General features: G+C 45.7%; 4 protein-coding genes across 7 annotated transcripts; 1 reads left to right on the forward strand and 3 right to left on the reverse strand.

The window, feature by feature from the left end:
- Nucleotides 1–194: 194 nt before the first annotated feature.
- Nucleotides 195–5,123, reverse strand: tbpl2 (TATA box binding protein like 2). The gene is made up of 8 exons (XM_061894935.1): nt 4,807–5,123; nt 1,853–2,036; nt 1,580–1,769; nt 1,429–1,516; nt 1,277–1,368; nt 1,021–1,188; nt 864–958; nt 195–595 (listed from the first exon to the last, which is right to left on the reverse strand). The coding sequence occupies exons 1-8, from the start codon at nt 4,852–4,854 to the stop codon at nt 519–521; spliced, it is 942 nt and encodes a 313-aa protein (XP_061750919.1). The 5' UTR covers nt 4,855–5,123; the 3' UTR covers nt 195–518.
- On the forward strand, nt 5,094–11,925 carry jmjd7 (jumonji domain containing 7). Of its 3 annotated transcripts, none has more exons than XM_061894931.1 (9): nt 5,094–5,336; nt 9,246–9,428; nt 9,498–9,636; nt 10,922–11,036; nt 11,110–11,166; nt 11,231–11,326; nt 11,391–11,467; nt 11,525–11,684; nt 11,755–11,925. In XM_061894931.1, the coding sequence occupies exons 3-9, from the start codon at nt 9,580–9,582 to the stop codon at nt 11,883–11,885; spliced, it is 693 nt and encodes a 230-aa protein (XP_061750915.1). In that variant the 5' UTR covers nt 5,094–5,336; nt 9,246–9,428; nt 9,498–9,579; the 3' UTR covers nt 11,886–11,925. The 3 variants fall into 3 exon arrangements, with proteins under 3 accessions (XP_061750915.1, XP_061750914.1, XP_061750913.1); XM_061894930.1 differs by having other exon boundaries at nt 9,265–9,428; XM_061894929.1 differs by having other exon boundaries at nt 9,275–9,428.
- Nucleotides 11,880–14,250, reverse strand: fbxo34 (F-box protein 34). Its single transcript, XM_061894911.1, has 3 exons — nt 13,994–14,250; nt 13,593–13,687; nt 11,880–13,530 (listed from the first exon to the last, which is right to left on the reverse strand). The coding sequence occupies exon 3, from the start codon at nt 13,521–13,523 to the stop codon at nt 12,108–12,110; it is 1,416 nt and encodes a 471-aa protein (XP_061750895.1). The 5' UTR covers nt 13,524–13,530; nt 13,593–13,687; nt 13,994–14,250; the 3' UTR covers nt 11,880–12,107.
- A 3,314-nt stretch (nt 14,251–17,564) lies between these two features.
- Nucleotides 17,565–19,507, reverse strand: lgals3b (lectin, galactoside binding soluble 3b). Of its 2 annotated transcripts, none has more exons than XM_061894934.1 (6): nt 19,396–19,507; nt 18,956–18,998; nt 18,262–18,795; nt 18,112–18,200; nt 17,885–18,056; nt 17,565–17,820 (listed from the first exon to the last, which is right to left on the reverse strand). In XM_061894934.1, exons 2-6 carry the CDS (start codon nt 18,959–18,961, stop codon nt 17,671–17,673), a joined length of 951 nt encoding a protein of 316 aa, XP_061750918.1. In that variant the 5' UTR covers nt 18,962–18,998; nt 19,396–19,507; the 3' UTR covers nt 17,565–17,670. The 2 variants fall into 2 exon arrangements, with proteins under 2 accessions (XP_061750918.1, XP_061750916.1); XM_061894932.1 differs by having other exon boundaries at nt 18,262–18,798; nt 19,396–19,481.
- Nucleotides 19,508–20,197: the final 690 nt, after the last annotated feature.

Raw genomic sequence — 20,197 nt, forward strand, 5'->3', positions numbered from 1 at the left:
ATAATTATGGTGAGATATGAAAATAAGTTGGTTGATGTGTGAAAAAAGGTATTGTTGAGGTATCAAAGTATTTATGTTGAGGTATAAGTATAATTACATTGAGGTATGAAACGTTTTTGGAGTTTAAAAAAAATTACATTGAACGAAAATAGGTTGGTAAAAAATAGATTTCGAGATATAAAAAGAGATACTTTGAGGGATGAGATATAAAAAGAGATACTTTGAGGAATAAAATAATTATGTTGAGGTCTGGAAAGAAATATTTTGAGATATGGAAATACGTTGGTTGAGGTATAACAATTATTTAGAGATATGAAAATAGATATTTTGAGGTCTGAAAATAAGTATTTTAATATATGAAAATTAATATTTTGAGGTATGAAAACAGGTTGGATTATGTATAAATAAATAATCATGTTGAAAATATTTACGTTAAGCTCTAAAACGCAGCGGTAGGGTTTAATTTATTTGTCATCAAACCCAATGCACATCTATTTACAAAGAAACAGGAAGTGATGTCACTGCTTCCGGAAGCCTCTTAAGATGGGATAAATGTTCTCAAAGGCTTCGTAGATCTCGCTGCGTTCTTTGGCTCCTGAAAGAAAACAGCCAGGAATGACTGACATCTGCCAACATTATGGCGTTAAGCATGACAACAATTAGCATGCCAAAGCCAAAGTTGGAATGCTACCTGTTGGCATAGTAACATTAGCTCAACAGTGAACTGTGAGCATGCTAACTGTTGGCAGGCTAATGTTAGCTTAACAGCCAACTGTCGACATGCTAACGGTTGGATTGCTAACTGTTGAAATGCTAACATTAGCTTAACAGCCAACTGTCGGCATGCAGATACAGGAAGTTACCGGTCAGGACCACCTTCCCCGACACGAAGATAAGCAGGACGATTCGAGGCTTCACCATCCGGTAGATGAGGCCCGGAAACAACTCGGGTTCGTAGCTGCCGGGTGACAAAAGGTTCTGTTGCCGACCTGTGGGCGTGACGACGGCATGAGGTGGTACCTGCTGAACTGCTGGTGGGTCAGAACCAGTCCCTCCAGTCGGATGGGGAAGCAGACGTCGCAGCTGGCCACCATGTTCTGGATCTTGAAGTCCAGGAAGCGAGCCGAGAAACCCAACTTCTGCACCACGCGGGCATACTTTCTGGCCGCCAGTCGAGACTGCTCCTCGCTGCACGCGCTCAGAAATAAAAGGGTTAAAGCGGACCACTACCCCCCACCGACCCGGAGGGCAAACTGGATTGGTAAGCGGTACCGACCTCTTTGCTCCGGTGCAGACCATCTTCCCTGAGCTGAAGATCAGTGCTGTGGTTCTGGGCTCGCGGATCCTCATGATGACGGCAGCAAAACGCTTGAACAGGAAACACACTGTGCTCTGTAAAGAATCTAACACGCTAAGCTAACAGTGTACCTTGGGGTTGTACTCGGCATTCCTGGCTTGAAGAGCGATGAACTTGAGGTCTAGAGGACAGCCCAGGTTGACAGTGGAAACGATGTTCCTGCACATCCACACGTCAGCAAGCGGTAAGAGTCAAGTAGCGCGGACCAGACGAGCGACCTACTGCAGCTGAGGGACGATTCCTGACCTCTCGGTCACCGGCGTCATAGGAGTCATGGGGGCCATGGGCGTCATGGGGCAGAAAAGGGAGGGGCCGGCCGTAGGTGACTCATGCGAGGGTTTATTTGGGGTAACAGAGGAAATCTGGGAAGGGAAGTCCAGCCCAATGCCGCTGTGGTGAGACGTGTGGACACCTGCGGGCAAACTCACAGGTGGGTTCACCTTTTGCCACCCAGCCCTGCCCACACACACCACAACCTCTTTGCCAAACCCATACCTGCATCGTCCTGCGCCCCAAGCTCGTCAGGAAGAAAGCTGAGGTCCAGCTCGTCCGCCAGCTCTCGGCCGGGCCCAGCTTTTGTCGACTGGTGGGTGGAGTCCTGACTTGTAGAGGCGGGGCCTGGAAGTAGGTGGGTGGGGCTGTGAAGGCCCAGCTCCTCCCCCACCACGAGGCAGGAGTCCTAAAAATGTGTGACATTTTTATTACCAAATCCACAACACAAATATCACTGCAGAGTTAATCCTTCACCCCACAGGTGTGCGCTTCAAAATGCTGATTGGAGGGCGGGATTATTGCATGGACTAGCAGGTGAGGACGCAGGCGCTGATTCTTCGCCGCTGATTCTTCGCCGCTGACTCTTCGCCGCTTCTCCACACTATTTTTATGGGATGGCGTGGCGCAGTGGCAGAGTGGCCGTGCGCAACTCGAGGGTCCCTGGTTCGATCCCCACCTAGTACCAACCTTGTAACGTCTGTTGTGTCCTGAGCAAGATACTTCTCCCTTGCTCCTGATGGGAGTTGGTTAGCGCCTTGCATGGCAGCTCCTTGCATCAGTGTGTGAACGTATGTGTGAATGGGTAAATGTGGAAGTAGTGTCAAAGCGCTTTGAGTACCTTGAAGGTAGAAAAGCGCTATACAAGTACAACCCATTTATTTATCCAGTGAGATTTTACTGATATTTAGTGACTGATGTGCCCTGCCAGATGTATCTTGAACTTTATCATTTAGCCGCTGAAAAGACTTGATTCGACATCACTGTTTTGTGGACGTATCATACCTGCTCACGCCATCCTCCATGTACTCGTGTACTCGGCTAGGACTAACATTAGCCGCTGCAAGCTACCACTTGCCAAAGTGTCCGTTTGCTCCACTGATGGGACTGTGTGCGGAGGTTCCCCACGTGTACCACAGCTGTCAAACTGTGTGTGCAAGGTCTAGAGCTGACTGTGGACACCGGGACCACAGCTCATCCGCGCAGTATACACCATTGCAGCTGCTAGAGCTCAACAATTGTGGCCCTCTATCGGGCCTGACAGTCATCAAACAGCCAAGACTCCTTCATCGCCCCCCGCTACATCCATAGGGGGTACATCGGTGATTTGTGTACATCAACACCAGGAGATCCTCTGTGGTCAGCAGCAACACGCTCGGTCGCAACTCAATTACGCATACTTGCCAACCTTGAGACCTCCGATTTCGGGAGGTGGGGGTGGGTGGGGGCGTGGTTAAGAGGGGTGGCATATAATTCACCAACTCGAGTATTTCATATTATATATATATATATATATATATATATATATATATATATATACATGTATGAAATACTTGACTTTAAGGGAATTCTAGCTATATATATTTATTTTATTATATATATAAATGAAATAAATAGTTGAATTTCCGACGGCACCTATCAAATGCACAGTAATAAAAACACAGTTGTTCTACTAACTGTACTGTGCTTGCTGGGTACTAAAAAACATTAACACTTACCTTTCACTATTTGAGTAACCTTTGTTCTGCCATTTGCGTATTGCCGAGCAATCTCCAAATCCGGGAACATATCCTTCATGGATTTGATGTAGACATCCGCAAATGAGAACGGGATGTTGCTTCCAGCTATCAGCATAGCCATCTTTGTCACAGCATAAGATACACCATCGGATCTCCATTTTGCAAGGTGGGCCATAACACTGGGTTCTGAATGATGGTGCGCTGCGGACGCTTTGTGCTTCGCTGACCGTTCATGGCTAAGCATATCCGTTCACCGTATTCAATGGAGAAGTCTGTTCTACAAAATTTACAGGCAACATACCCCTTCCCCTTCGAACTCTCCTGGATAAACTGAAATTCTTGTTTCCAATCGTTCTGGAACTTGCAAGCGTATTTCTTCATTTTGCTCGTCGACGGTGTAATATATTGGGTTGGAGTCAATAACGAGGCGACGTGATGAAGTTACGTCTCTTTACTGTGGGCTTCAGAACATACATTCTATTCTATGTACAGTAGATGACAGTATTGTCCTGTTTAAGAGGGTCACAACATTGAGTCAGGTTCTCATGGAGCTGGAGTGGGTGTGGCCTCCAGCTCCGTCTGAATTTCGGGAGAAAATTTGTCCCAGGAGGTTTGCGGGAGAGGCGCTGAATTTCGGGAGTCTCACGGAAAATCCGGGAGGGTTGGCAAGTATGCAATTACGTCATCTAAGCACCGTCACCAAGGGAACTGAAAACACTCCTCAGCCATGTACCTGGAGAGACCAAAAAACTGGAGTCGGTTCTAGTGTTCTCCGTCCCCTTGAAAAAAATATCCCTCACACCAAAAACCAAACTCAAACTTTTCAATGTCCAGTCCCTAACAAACAAATCTGTTACCCATTTCTCTACCGAAACTCTCCACAATTGAATGTTTAGCAGTTAAATGTAAACATGCACTGTCTATAAAAATACTCTTTATTTACCGCCCACAAAGACAACACCCGGATTTCATTGCTCTCATCATTCTGCACATATTTGGAGACCTAAACATCCATGTGGACACCCTCAAATCACTCTGCAGCTGAATATTTGGAGCTCCTGGACTTCTCTAATCTCAGACAATATTTCAAGGTTCCCACCTACAACAGGGACCACTCCCTCGACATGGTGATCACTGACGCTGTCCCCATCTCTAACCTCCATGTTTTTGCCAACATCATTGATGCCAGAAGGACAATAACTGCGGTCCAAGGATGGAGCCTGAAGGCACTCCAGCCTGACAGTCGAAATTCAGGGAATGTTTCGTTTGAATCACAAACCAAAGAGCGTTTATTTCATAATGACGACCACAATATCAGCTCATATTGACGTGCACACCTGTCAGGTGATGGCTGCCCAAACAAAAGTGTCCAATTCATTCATCACATTAAATGTTATTGATCATGTCAATTGGAAAGTGATCATGCTGCAAGTTACTTACATTTGCGATCGAATCATAAAAGTATCGTTCCAATGCGAACTCCTCCATCGTTGCACAACCACGTGACCTGCTACACAACTTGACACAGCTGCAGCCAATCAGATGACGATGACGAGGACCAAGTAGTTAATTGATTGGTACGAAATAACAATTTTCATTCATTTAACTATCTTTATAAATTTTCATTTATGCTTGTCTTCTTCTTTCCGCAAAGTGTAATACAGTGTACCATCACTCGCACTTTAGCCTCCTGCCAGCAGGAGGCGCGCCATGCCTGAGGCGAGGCAGCCAACGAGACCGTGCGCAGGCGCAGTTTGACCGTAAACAAATCCCACACGGTCGTGAAGCCCGAGCGGTGCTTTTTGATCGTTCATTTATTGATCAGCACGTCATGTTGATCAACAAACACACCTGTATGGTAGTGAAGCCCCAGTGGTGCTTATTGATCACCACATCATTTATTGATCAGTAAACAAACAAGATGGACGCTGTCAAAGAACTACTGGCGGACTTCTCACTAGAGGCTCATGGTGAATATTACTAACAATGATACTCTATTCATCCCGCTACTATCAGCACTAATTAATATATATATATATATATATATATATATACATATATATATATAGCTTGTTATTACGAACACCAATTACCGTATTTCCTTGAATTCCCGCCGGGCGCTAATTAATGTAAAACCTCTTTTCACTCCTGCGCTTACCAAAGGCATGCGGTAAAAGTAAGCATGCGCTAATTATTTTTAAAACATTTTCTCACTTCGACACTTCCATCCATCCATCCATCCATCTTCTTCCGCTTATCCGAGGTCGGGTCGCGGGGGCAACAGCCTAAGCAGGGAAACCCAGACTTCCCTCTCCCCAGCCACTTCGTCTAGCTCTTCCCGGGGGATCCCGAGGCGTTCCCAGGCCAGCCGGGAGACATAGTCTTCCCAACGTGTCCTGGGTCTTCCCCGTGGCCTCCTACCGGTTGGACGTGCCCTAAACACCTCCCTAGGGAGGCGTTCGGGTGGCATCCTGACCAGATGCCCGAACCACCTCATCTGGCTCCTCTCGATGTGAAGGAGCAGCGGCTTTACTTTGAGTTCCTCCCGGATGGCAGAGCTTCTCACCCTATCTCTAAGGGAGAGCCCCGCCACACGGCGGAGGAAACTCATTTCGGCCGCTTGTACCCGTGATCTTATCCTTTCGGTCATGACCCAAAGCTCATGACCATAGGTGAGGATGGGAACGTAGATCGACCGGTAAATTGAGAGCTTTGCCTTCCGGCTCAGCTCCTTCTTCACCACAACGGACCGGTACAACGTCCGCATTACTGAAGACGCCGCACCGATCCGCCTGTCGATCTCACGATCCACTCTTCCCTCACTCGTGAACAAGACTCCTAGGTACTTGAACTCCTCCACTTGGGGCAGGGTCTCCTCCCCAACCCGGAGATGGCACTCCACCCTTTTCCGGGCGAGAACCATGGACTCGGACTTGGAGGTGCTGATTCTCATTCCGGTCGCTTCACACTCGGCTGCAAACCGATCCAGCGAGAGCTGAAGACCCCGGTCAGATGAAGCCATCAGGACCACATCATCTGCAAAAAGCAGAGACCTAATCCTGCGGTTACCAAACCGGAACCCCTCAACGCCTTGACTGCGCCTAGAAATTCTGTCCATAAAAGTTATGAACAGAATCGGTGACAAAGGACAGCCTTGGCGGAGTCCAACCCTCACTGGAAATGTGTTCGACTTACTGCCGGCAATGCGGACCAAGCTCTGGCACTGATCGTACAGGGAACGGACCGCCACAATAAGACAGTCCGATACCCCATACTCTCTGAGCACTCCCCACAGGACTTCCCGAGGGACACGGTCGAATGCCTTCTCCAAGTCCACAAAGCACATGTAGACTGGTTGGGCAAACTCCCATGCACCCTCAAGAACCCTGCCGAGAGTATAGAGCTGGTCCACAGTTCCACGACCAGGACGAAAACCACACTGTTCCTCCTGAATCCTCAAATTTTTACTGCATACTTACCAAAGGTATGCAGTAAAAATTTGAGTGTGATGTAAGCTTGGACCTTAAATCCTACTGAATAGCTCTTAATCTTCTTCCCTTTATGCGATTTCAAATTACCGGTATTAAAAACAGCCGCCTCCATTTTGAAAATGATGACAGGGGAAGTGTCACTCGTGATGTCACGAGTTTGACCAGGCAGTAATACTAAGCATGCGCTAATTATTTTGGGAAGCGAGTTTGACCCGGCAGTAATTCAAGGCAGGCGCATAATATATGCCCTGCGGTAATTCAAGGAAATACGGTACTTAGTGTAGTATTAGGTAGAGTACTGCACATGCACAATAGTACTGACAAAGCAAGTTAGCGCTAGCTAGCTGGAATCCTAACATGAATACATTGAGGTTTTTCTTCATTAAACAACGACATTCCCCAATCAGAACATATATAAACACAAGTTTGCGCAATAAACACACAAGGTACAGCACCAAGTTTTCAATCTTTTCTTTAATGCAGTGGTTCTCAAATGGGTGTACGCACACCCCTGGGGGTACTTCAAGGTATGCCAAGGGGTACGTGAGATTTTTTTTTTAATATTCTAAAAAAAGCAACAATTCAAAAATCCTTTATAAATATATTTATTGACTAATACTTCAACTAAATACGAATGTAAGTTCATAAACTGTGAAAAGAAATGCAACAATGCAATATTCAGTGTTGACAGCTAGATTTTTTTGTGGATATGTTTTTCAAATAGTTTAAGAAAGACCACTACAAATGAGCAATATTTTGCTCTGTTTTACAATTGAATAAATCAGAAACTGATGACATAGTGCTGTATTTTACTTCTTTATCTCTTTTTTTCAACCAAAAATGCTTTGCTCTGATTAGGGTGTACTTGAATTAAAAAAAAGTTCACAGGCGGTACATCACTGAAAAAAGGTTGATTGAGAACCACTGCTTGAATGTATGCCAAGGGGTATGTGAGATTTAAAAAAAAATATTCTAAAAAAAGCAACAATTCAAAAATCCTTATGAATATATTTATTGAATAATACTTCAACAAAATATGAATGTAAGTTCATAAACTGTGAAAAGAAATGCAACAATGCAATATTCAGTGTTGACAGCTAGATATTTTTGTGGACATGTCCCATAAATATTGATGTTAAAGATTTCTTTTTTTGTGAAGAAATGTTTAGAATTAAGTTCATGAATCCAGATGGATCTCTATTACAATCCCCAAAGAGGGCACTTTAAGTTGATGATTACTTCTATGTGTAGAAATCTTTATTTATAATTGAATCACTTGTTTATTTTTCAACAAGTTTTTATTTATTTTTATATATTTTTTTCAAATACTTCAAGAAAGACCACTACAAATGAGCAATATTTTGCACTGTTTTACAATTGAATAAATCAGAAACTGATGACATAGTGCTGTATTTTACTTCTTTATCTCTTTTTTCAACCAAAAATGCTTTGCTCTGATTAGGGGGTACTTGAATTAAAAAAAAGTTCACAGGGGGTACATCACTGAAAAAAAGGTTGAGAACCACTGCTTAAAGGTATGCCGAGGGGTACGTGAATTTTTTTTTTAAATATTCTAAAAAAAAGCAACAATTCAAAAATCCTTTATAAATATATTTATTGAATAATACTTTAACAAAATATGAATGTAAGTTCATAAACTGTGGAAAGAAATGCAACAATGCAATATTCAGTGTTGACAGCTAGATTTTTTTTATGGACATGTTCCATAAATATTGATGTTAAAGATTTCTTTTTTTGTGAAGAAATGTTTAGAATTAAGTTCATGAATCCAGATAGATCTCTACTGCAATCCCCAAAGAGGGCACTTTAAGTTGATGATTATTTGTATGTGTAGAAATCTTTATTTATAATTGAATCACTTGTTTATTTTTCAACAAGTTTTTAGTTATTTTTATATCTTTTTTTCCAAATAGTTCAAGAAAGACCACTACACATGAGCAGTATTTTTGCACTGTTATATATTTAATAAATCAGAAATTGATAACATAGTGCTGTAGTTTACCTTTTTATCTCTTTTTTTCAACCAAAAATGCTTTGCTGTGATTAGGGGGTACTTTAATTAAAAAAATGTTCACGAGGGTACATCACTGAAAAAAAGATGAGAACCACTGCTCTAATGAATAACCACAACGCTAAGTGTATACGTGTGACGTCACAACCCGGATGTGACGCACCAACCAACAAGCTTTTTAAATGTACCAATAAAAATACTTTAAAACAGAATCATTTCAAAACTCAAATAACCATGATATGGTTCTTAAGTAGCCAGAACATCATAACTATATTATGTTTCTTCTGTATATTTGTGTATTGTTTGGGTGAAACTTGGTGATAATATCAGTGTACTACTGCTAACATGAATGCTAGTACTGTGCGGTTAAAATAGCATCTTTCAGATTTGTACCTGAGCCAATCAGTACCTCACGTGGACGGACCACCTGACCCACTGACCTTCTACCGCGACTGGATTGGTACAAACAAACCCTGCATCATCCGAAACGCTCTCAACCATTGGCCGGCCTTGTCCAGGTGGACGCCGACGTACCTGAGGCAAAAAGCTCCGCCTATAACCCCCTGGCCACCTTGCTGCCATCAGGCTTACCGTTTCTTTCTCCGTAGGGAAAAGGTGGGGTCAAAGGTCATCAGCGTGGCGGTGACTCCCGATGGTTACGCCGACGCCGTCAGAGGCGATCGTTTTGTGATGCCTGAAGAACGTCACATGACTGTTTCCTCCGTGCTGGACGTCCTGGAAGGCAAGGTGGGAGGGGCACGGCCCAAGGCACCAACACACATCACATACTGTTTTGCTGTATAAGTACATCACTTCCTGTTTGGCTTTATATGTACATCACTTCCTGTTTTGTTATATAAGTACTTAAAGGCCTACTGAAACCCACTACTACCCACCACGCAGTCTGATAGTTTATATATCAATGATGAAATATTAACATTGCAACACATGCCAATAAGGCCTTTTTAGTTTACAAAATTGCAATTTTAAATTTCCCGGGACTTTTTTCTTGAAAACGTCGGGTAATGATGACGTGTACGCGTGATGTCACGGGCTGTTATAAAAGTCGTCTGCTTTAAGGGCATAATTACACAGTATTTTGGAGATCTGTGTTGCTGAATCTTTTGCAATTTGTTCAATTAATATTGGAGAAGTCAAAGTAGAACAATGGAGTTGGGAAGCTTTAGCCTTTAGCCACACAAACACACGGTTATTCCTTGTTTAAAATTCACGGAGTTGAAACTTTACTATGGATCACAGAGGACATGGATCCCGACCACTTGTCAACTAGCAGGTTTCGGTGAGAAAATTGTGGTTAAAAAGTCACCACTTACCGGATATCAGCTGAGCTTGCGCCTCCCGTACAGCTGCCGTCGACTTCCCCGAGACACTGCGTGTCAACACCCGGCCGTGGACGTACACTTCCGACTATCAGGTACTGTTAAACTCACTAAAACACTAGCAACACAATAGAAAGATAAGGGATTTCCCAGAATTTTCCCATTAAATGTCTCTAAAAACATGAATCCGTGTCAATGCAACACGATTGCAATCACGTTTTTTTTTTTTTCTTGTCCGTCGCTATCAATATCCTCAAACACAAATCTTTCATCCTCGCTCAAATTAATGGGGAAATTGTCGTTTTCTCGGTCCGAATAGCTTTTTTTGTTGGAGGCTCCCATTAAAATCAATGTGAATATATGAGGAGCCCTCAACGTGTGACGTCATCGTCTGCGACTTCCGGTAGAGGCAGAGCTTTTCTCCAGTTGCAAACTTTATCGTGGATGTTCTCTACTAAATCCTTTCAGCAAAAATATGGCAATATCGCAAAATGACACATAGAATGGACCTGCTATCCCCCTTTAAATAAGAACATTTCATTTCAGTAGGCCTTTAACTTCCAGTTTTCGCTTTATATGTACATCACTTACAGTTTCACTTTTTTTTTTTACATCATTTCCCGTTTTGCTATACAAGTACTTCACTTACGGTTTTCGCTCTTTTATGTACGTCACTTCCTGTTTGGTGGCAGGTGAAGCGGCGTGGGGTCTTTTACGTCCAGAAGCAGTGTTCCAATCTGCTGGACGAACTTCCTGAGCTGACAGGCGACGTGGAAGCGCATGTGCCGTGGATGAGTACGGCGCTGGGTGAGCACTCGGGGCCGTTTGATGACGCGTCTTTTCATTGGACAGCCAAGCTGACCTTTTGTTCTGTGTTCAGGAAAGTTACCAGACGCCGTCAATTTCTGGCTGGGCGAAGCAGACGCCGTCACGTCACGTAAGCCCTGACTTCCTGTCCGGCGGCGGGGTCAAAGCGCTAAGTCTGGCACTTCCTGTTTCAGTGCACAAAGATCCTTATGAGAACATCTACTGTGTCATTTCTGGACAGAAGAACTTCATCCTGCTGCCGCCTACAGAGCGACCCTTCCTCCCTTACGGTACTGTAGTAGCTGCGCGCTAGCCCCGCCTACTTGTAACCATGGCAACCGTGTGTGTCTCCAGGACTCTACCAGCCCGCGGTTTACCGCCAGCGGGACGACGGCAACTTTGAGGCGGTGGACCAGACAGACTGTGAGAAGGTAGGTTGGCACGTACATGTTAGGCTCCTCCTTCACATCATCCGATTCCTTCACTAGGTGCCCTGGATCCCTCTGGACCCGCTAGACCCCGACCTGGAACGCTACCCCATGTACCGAAGAGCGCGGCCGCTGCACTGTAGTGTGAAGGCCGGGGAGATCCTATACTTGCCCTCGCTGTGGTTCCACCATGTGCGGCAGACGCACGGCTGCATGGCAGGTACTGCACGCCCACAGGTCACCTGATGTGTCACCTGACAGGTCACCTGACGTCCCTTGTTGTGTTGCAGTCAACTTCTGGTACGACATGGACTTTGACGTCAAGTACAACTACTTCCAGCTGGTGGACACGCTGTCGCAGCTCATATCACCACTTAATGTGAGGCATACAGGAAGTGAGCAAGAGGCAAACAGGAAGTGATAAAAAGCTCTTTATTAAAGCAAACTTTTGGTTTTTTCAATCTTCCTCTTTCAATGTTTGTCTCCACGGCAACCACAAAAGTAAACACAAACAAGGTGCACAGGAAATCTTATCTGGCAAAGGCCCCGCCCACGTGCTTGATGGGGAAGGGTCCTGCCCGAGACCCTTACCTTGGGCCGATAAAAAAAAAAAGTTGAGTTTGTGGCGCAAAGCGGAAACAGCTTAGTCACTGCCGTTCCCGCGGCAAAAGGGAACGTTGATGCTGTGGCAGGCAGGCACCCAGCGGTTGTCATGGAGACCCAGGTTACACCCCGGCGCACCCCTGTGGGTGCCGTGGCAACACATCCAGTACCCGGGGCCGTAGGGCAGCGGCTGGCAGTACGGCTTATGGTGCCAGCGACACAGTGACGTGTCGCCGCGCACGTAGCGCCGCTTGCAGCGCTTGCAGGGGTCGTCGCGGTAACGGGGGTCCGACACCCACAGCGCGTCGGCGGGGCGGACAGCGTAGCTGTCGATGACGGACTTGAAGTAGCGACAGGTGCACTTTAGCGCTGCCAGCGTGCGTGTAGGCAGCAGCGCGAAGATGCCCACCAGAACGTCCGCCGGCAGTGCAGACAGTGGCGCTGCGGGCGGCGGCTCCAGAAGCTGGCGGAGCTGCTGGCGCAGCTCCAGGAAGTCGAGTGATGTCGAGGAGCGCCGTTTCACGCTGCCGCTCAGAGCACAGACATGACGGGGCTGGAGAGGAGGGGTGCTGGAGCCAAAAGTCAAATCTGTGTTTGTGCACGCCACAGGGGTGGAGCCCAAATGACTGTTCGTTGGGGGCAGAGATAGAAACAATAATCCAGGAAGAAGTTCTGCCTCCTCAGCCAGCGAGGGCGAGGCCTCAGGACTCCCACTTGACGGCCGGAAGGAGGGTGTGGCCAGAGCCGAGGCCCCTGACGGACACGGTGAGGGGGCGGGGAAATGATGGGCAGTGGCGAGGAGGACACGCCCCACTGACCTCAGGCTGTTGCTTTTGGACACGCCCCCCCCGGTCCTGCACTGCAGACACTCGGACTCCAGCTTGGCCACCATGTCCGACACCTTGATGCACTCTGGCTCCTCCCCTTTGCCCTGAGGGAGCGGGGCTGCAAAGCTCTTGTGGAGCGCAAGCAGGGATTTGGAATCTGCCTGGTGCACACTTGCTCGCCGTTCCAGGAACGCCACCATCTCGCCCACAGACACCTTGCGCTCCACCCCCTCAACATCGCCAGGCCCACTTGCTAGAACTTGGGCAGAGCTTCCCAGGTCCTCGGGGAGGTTTTGGCAGCCTGCAGACCTCCGCCGCCGCTTGGCATCACCATTTTCCTGCCAGCGTGCCTTCACCTTTCCGGCCCGCGCAGTCCCCAAAAAGGAGGCGTTGTTTCGTTCTTCTGTCTCTTCAGTGAAGATGGCGATCTTCTCGCGGACGTGTCCCGGCTTGATGACAGCCCACATGTCCTGCAGGGCTGCGCCGTCTTCAGCCGCTGGCGAGGAGAAAGTGAGACAACATGGCGGCCGGGCTCTAAGGCCGGGCGACGCTCCCGTGGTGTTAATGGCGTGGTTAACGGCGCCTGGCGGGTCCAGACTAAAGTCTGAGCGCATGAGCGTCACGTGCATGGCGGCCCTGTGGACAGGAAGTTGAAGTTGACTTGGGAGAGTGCATGATGGCGAGTGGACGGGCTTTACCTCCACACTGTGCCTTGACTGCCTGACAGGGCGAGGGGGCGTGGCCCGGCTTGATTGACAGCTCGTCACATCTCTTGCAAGGGTTGCGCAGCGACCTGCAGGGTTCAAAGGTCAGGAGGATGAAGCGTTGTGTAATGAAATGAAGCAAACCAGGAAAACAAGGCAGTGTTCGCGTGCTAGGTCATTGTCACGTGACCCCACGAGGAGCTAAGGACATAAACACACTTCCGGGGTTCGCTAGCTCGACGAAAACACCTGGCTAACGGGTTAGCAGCGAGGCTAGCTGCATGAGGAAACATGGCGTCGAAGGCAAAGTCAGGTTTGAGTAAAATCACCCGCGCAACATTTGCTGCTTTAGCACCAGAAGCTAACAGGCGGAAGAAGACGACGCTCGAGCTCACCTGAGGTTAATGTTCGAGTTCCGAACGCCTCTGACATCGAATAATCTCCCGTTGCAACTGTTCTTAGCGGCTGATTTAACGCCTCAGAATTCCATTCGATGTCTTTAATTTGTGAAACATGGCGGAGTAAAAAGTTAAGTCTCAAACGCTGACTGACGTCCAGCTGGAGGAGCGGCGTCGTGACGTCATCGGCCGGTCCAAGATCGTCTATTTCCAGAATGCCGCTCTACGGCTACAGCCATTCGGTTCCAATGTGTTGCGGCGCCCCCCGGCGGAGCAAAGGTGACGTGGCAGTATGTCACGATCTTGATGCAGCAATACAGCTTGAGTGTCACACAAATCACACAAAAAAGAAACGTGTCTTTCATCGATAGGAAGAAGAAAAGTTTTAGGATTGAATAAGCTTTGCTTTTTCCTATTCCTTTTCAAACATGCTGTAAAGAGAAATTAAAAATGTGATGTATCATTTTGTATTCATGTTCCAAATAAATTTCAACCGACCAACAATCACACACGAGCCACACTACAATTACATGGAAATTACACAACCATCACACACCAGTCACACAACCATCACACAATCATCACACGACATACTATACAATCACACAACCATCTAATTACAATCACACAACAATCACATGACCATCACACTACAATTACACAACCATCTAACTACAATCCCGCAACAATCACATGGCCGTAACACTACAATTACACAACCATCATATTGCAATCACATGACCATTATGCAATCTTCACACAACACTTACAATAGTTACACAACAATCACAACTACCACATGACAATGATACGACAATCACACAACCATCACCATACAATAACACATCACACTCCAATCACGCAACCATCACATTACAATCATATGATCATCACACAACAATCACAATACAATGACATGACAATTACACAACCATCACCATACAATTACACAACCATCACATTGCAATCACACGACAATCACATCACCTTCACACAACAATCACAATACAGTTACACAACAGTCACACAACGACCACAATGCAATGACACAACAATCACACAAAAATCACAATGTAATGACAACCATCACACAAAAATCACACAGCCAGCACCATAAAATTACACATCACACTACAATTACTCAACCATCACATTACACTCATACAACCATCACACAACAGCCACATTAAAATGACACAACCATCACTATACAATTACACAAACATCACATTACAATCACACTACAATCCCCCAACAATCACATGACTATCACACTAAAATAAAACAACCATCACATTAAAATTGCACATCACATTACAATTACACGACCATCACATTGCAATCACTCAACAATTACAGAACAATCACACTGCAATTACACAACCACCACATTACAAAGACAACAACCACAATTTAATGACACAACAATCACACAATCATACCACCATCACATTACAATCAGACAACTTCACACTACAATTACACAACCATCACATGACCATCACTATACAATCACACAACCATCACATTACAATCAAACAACAACCACAATACAATGACACAACAATCCCACTACAGTCACACAACCATCACATTACAATAACACAACATCACATTACAATCACATGCCCATCACACAACAACCACCTTACAATCACACAAAAAGTTACACTACCATCACATTACAATCACACAACAACCACAACACAACGACACAACCATCACATGACAATCACACAACCATCACCATACAATTACTCAACCATCACATTACAATCACACAACCATCACACAGCAACCACATTACAATGATACGACAATCACACCACCATCACCGTACAATCAGACAACCATCACATTACAATCACACAACAATCACATGACCATCACATTACAATTGCACAACTATCACATTACAATCACACAACACTCACCATACAATTACACAACATCACACTACAATTACACAACCATCATATTACAATCACACAGTATCACATTACAATTATACAACATCACATTACAATCACACAGCAATTACACAACCATCACACTACATTTACACAACCATCACATTACAAAGACACAACAACCACAATACAAAGACACAACAGTCACACAACAATCACACCACCATCACACAAAATCAACCTACAATTACACTACCACCACATTACAATCACATTACCATCACCATACAATCACACAACCATCACCATGCAAATACATATCATCGCACTACAATTACACAACCATCACATTACAATTACACAACACCAGGTCACAATCACACGACAATCAACAACAACCACAATACAATGAAACAACAATCACACAACCATCACAATCACACCTCACATTACATTCACACAACCTTCACATTACAATCACATGACATCACACAACAACCGCATTATAATGACATAACAATGACACAACAATCACACAACTACACTACCGACACATTACAATTACACCACCATCAAATTACAATCACACAACCATCACCATACAATTATACAACATAACAAAACAATTACACAACCATCACATTACAATTACACAAAAACACAATACAGTCACACAACAATCAGACCAATCACAAAACAATGGTAAATGTAAACGGTAAATGGGTTATACTTCTATAGCGCTTTTCTACCTTCAAAGTACTCAAAGCGCTTTAACGCTATTTTCACATTCACCCATTCACACACTGATGGCAGGATCTGCCATGCAAGGTGGTAACCACGACCCATCAGGAGCAAGGGTGAAGTGTCTATCTTAAGGACAAAACAGACGTTACGAGTTTGGTAAAGGTGGGGATTGAGCCAGGAACCCTCAAGTTGCTGACACGGCCACTCTCCCAACTGCGCCACACAGTCCCCACACAATCACACCACCACTTTACAATTACACAACATCACACTATAATTACACAACCATCACATTACAATCACACAACCATCACCATACAATCACACATCACCATACAATTACATAACATTACACTACAATCACACAACCATCCCATTGCAATCACACAACCATCACATTACAATTACACAACATCACATTACAATTACACTTCAATCACACATCACACACATCACATTACAATTACACATTAATCATATTCCAATCACATGACCATCACACAACAACCACATTACGACACAACAATCACACAATTACATTACCATCACATTACAATTACACAACCATCATAATACATTTACACAACCATCACCATACAATTACACAAAATCACACTACAATCACACAACCGTCACACAACAACCACAATACAATGACACAACAATCACATTACAATCACACCATACAATCACACAACAATCACTTGACCATCACACAACAATCACACAACCATCATCATACAATTGCACAACCATCACATTACAATCACACAACAAACAGATGACCATCACACAACAATCACACAACCATCATACAACAACCAAATTACAATGACACAAAAATCACACAACCATCACATTACAATTACACAACAATCACACAAACTGACAGTTTTCAAACAAGAAGGAAAAAGTCTCCTCAACAACTTTTTATTTGGCTTGACTCAAGCAGGAAGCTTGCGAGCAGATCTGAGGGGTGAAAGGTCAGGCTTGGAGGAAAGGTCATGCTGGGGTGAAAGGTCAGTTGATGTTGACCTGCGACAGTGTGACGTCATCGTAGATGGTCAGCTTGTTGATGTTTCCTAACGGCGTCCCGCGATTCTTGAACTCCAGCGGAGGATTGCTGTCCACGAAGACCTTGAACATCTGGTCGGTGCACTGGATCCTCATCTGGAACAAATTGCTTCCTGTTAGCATTGGCATTAACAGGCAAAGTGGCGTCAGGTGTGCACACCTGGAAAGATTGACCCGCTGCGAAGGGGAAGCGACCGTCCAGGTGTCGCTCCTCCGCCCCCCATTTGTCGCCGATCCTGTTGTTCCTCACAACCACCTTCTTGCCGTACTCGTTGAAGCGAGGGTTGAAGTGGAAGGCCAAGTCCCGCGACGAGCCGAGATCCACAATGAACCTGAACACATCTCTGTCATTGTCATCGTCATCACCATGGCGCACTGCAAACTGACTTGTTAGCATTGGCTTTGATCGTTCCGCTGATAGAGATGTTAGTTCCTGATCTCAGTCCTTGGGGGAAGCTTTGATTGAAGGGCACCGCCTAGCAAACATCATGGTTGTCATCGTCATCGTCGCTTTTAGAAGTATGCAGTGTGTCTCACCAGTGAAGTGGTTTTGGGCCCAGTTCCTTGTGAAGGACTGGGTCCGCCTCCGGATTGCGGTGCAGGCCAAGACCCTGACCCCCCTGGACCCCCCCCTCCGGGTGCAGGCCAACCTCCTGAGCCCCCTTGACCCCCACCTCCGGTTTGCGGTGTAGGCCATACCCCTGGACCCCCTGGACCCCCACCTCCGGACTGCGGTGCAGGTGCAGGCCACCCCCCGGAACTCCCACCCTGCGGTGTAGGCCATCCCCCTGGACCCCCTGAACTCCCACCTCCGGACTGCGGTACAGACTGCCCCCCTGATCCCCATGAACCTCCACCTCCGGACTGCGGTGCAGGTGAAGGCCAACCCCCGGAACCTCCACCCTGTGGTGCAGGCCATCCCCCGGAGGTTCCAGTCTGTGCAGGCCATCCCCCTGGACCCGCACCTCCAGGTGGTGCACCGGGCCAGGCAGGGTTGGTGCCTCCTGAGGACGGATTGGGCCAAAGACCTGCTGATTGGTTGTTGGCCCCCCCATCAAGAGCGTCCGAGAGCTGCTAGACAGAAATATGTTAGACATGTCCAGGTGTCCCTGAAGGCAGCACAGAGGGTGTGGTGCTTCATGTGGAATGTTCCCTGTCTCCCTCACACACACAAAGACACACAACAAAGAACTTCCAGTTCCCTGGGGTTCAAACATGCGACAAAACTTACATTCATGTTGTTCCGTGGTGAAGGAGACCAAGACGAGTCGGAACTTGAAGAAACACACACACACACACACACACACACACACACACACACACACACACACACACGCACGCACGCACACACACACACACACACACACACACACACACACACACACACACACACACACACTTAGTCGATGAGTTTCCAAAGGTAGACAGGATGTGAGAGACTAGTCCTTTAGTGATACTAGTCCATTAGTGATAATAGTCCATCAGTGAGACTACTCCATTAGTGAGACTAGTCTATTAGTGATATGAGTCAATTAGTGATACTAGTCTATGAGTGATCCTCGTCCATTAGCCCACCACCATGTGACCAGAACAGGGGTACCTAATAAAGTGTCTGGTAGACACAATCCAGTTTTATCTTTCACAGAAGGACATTTTGTGTTCAAGTCTTACCTGTCGTGCGCTCACCTGCAGTGTGTGTGTCTGTGTGTGTGCGCCACTCCCTGTTAGCACATACAGGCCACACCCACTTCCATGTGACTCATGGATGCCTGTTGTGAGCACAAAGGAAAGAAACACAACAACGCCATCGATACACAAAGTGACAAAGTGCACAAATATTCTGAGGAGGTCCATCTTCCAGGCTGGGGGGACAACCACGCACGCACTCACACAAAAAGTGTCATGGTCTTTATTTATTTCCACGTTTTGCTTCTAGCTAAGCTAAGCTAAGAAGAAGTATTTGGCAATAAAAGCAGTTAGCTCGCACGCTAACATGTTTAAAGTAAATTTAGAACAGGTTCTCCAGCACTTCCTGTTAGGTATAAGGGCGGTGCTTCACAACTTTTCACAAGGCCAGTTATATATATATATATATATGTATATATATATATATATATATACACATATATATACTGTATGTATATATAGTACAGGCGAAAAGTTTGGACACATCTTCTCATTCAATGCGTTTTCTTTATTTACATGACTATTTACATTGTAGATTGTCACTGAAGGCATCACAACTATGAATAAACACATGTGGAGTTATGTACTTTTAAGTGTGGTACTGTTGTACGCCCTTACCCATTGTGTCCTTTAGAGGTCAGTGTTTACCTCTGTGTTATCTGACACCTAGGCTACCTGTTCCGGTGTGTTGAGTTATTCTATGTGAAGAGCGGCAGCACAGTTACATTACTGTTGATACAAGAAAATATACCTACAAGGCCAAAGGTAAAATGAGTCTGATGAGAGT

This window comes from Nerophis ophidion, linkage group LG03, assembly GCF_033978795.1.
Source record: "Nerophis ophidion isolate RoL-2023_Sa linkage group LG03, RoL_Noph_v1.0, whole genome shotgun sequence".
NCBI classification, from domain to species: Eukaryota; Metazoa; Chordata; class Actinopteri; order Syngnathiformes; family Syngnathidae; genus Nerophis; species Nerophis ophidion.

What these genes read in the sequence shown, in the direction of transcription:
- lgals3b (XM_061894932.1), bottom strand. An exon ending in GGCCCAAAACCACTTCACTG is followed by an intron (nt 18,201 to 18,261) that starts GTGAGACACACT and finishes GATGTTTGCTAG; the next exon opens with GCGGTGCCCTTCAATCAAAG. An exon ending in CAGCGGGTCAATCTTTCCAG is followed by an intron (nt 17,821 to 17,884) that starts GTGTGCACACCT and finishes AATTTGTTCCAG; the next exon opens with ATGAGGATCCAGTGCACCGA.
- fbxo34 (XM_061894911.1), bottom strand. Translation starts at nt 13,523, where the DNA reads ATGCACGTGACGCTCATGCGCTCAGACTTTAGTCTGGACCCGCCAGGC.
- tbpl2 (XM_061894935.1), bottom strand. Translation starts at nt 4,854, where the DNA reads ATGGAGGAGTTCGCATTGGAACGATACTTTTATGATTCGATCGCAAAT. An exon ending in GGAATCGTCCCTCAGCTGCA is followed by an intron (nt 1,517 to 1,579) that starts GTAGGTCGCTCG and finishes GTGGATGTGCAG; the next exon opens with GAACATCGTTTCCACTGTCA. An exon ending in ACCCACCAGCAGTTCAGCAG is followed by an intron (nt 959 to 1,020) that starts GTACCACCTCAT and finishes GTCACCCGGCAG; the next exon opens with CTACGAACCCGAGTTGTTTC.
- jmjd7 (XM_061894929.1), top strand. Translation starts at nt 5,288, where the DNA reads ATGGACGCTGTCAAAGAACTACTGGCGGACTTCTCACTAGAGGCTCAT. An exon ending in GCGACCCTTCCTCCCTTACG is followed by an intron (nt 11,327 to 11,390) that starts GTACTGTAGTAG and finishes GTGTGTCTCCAG; the next exon opens with GACTCTACCAGCCCGCGGTT. An exon ending in GACGCACGGCTGCATGGCAG is followed by an intron (nt 11,685 to 11,754) that starts GTACTGCACGCC and finishes GTTGTGTTGCAG; the next exon opens with TCAACTTCTGGTACGACATG.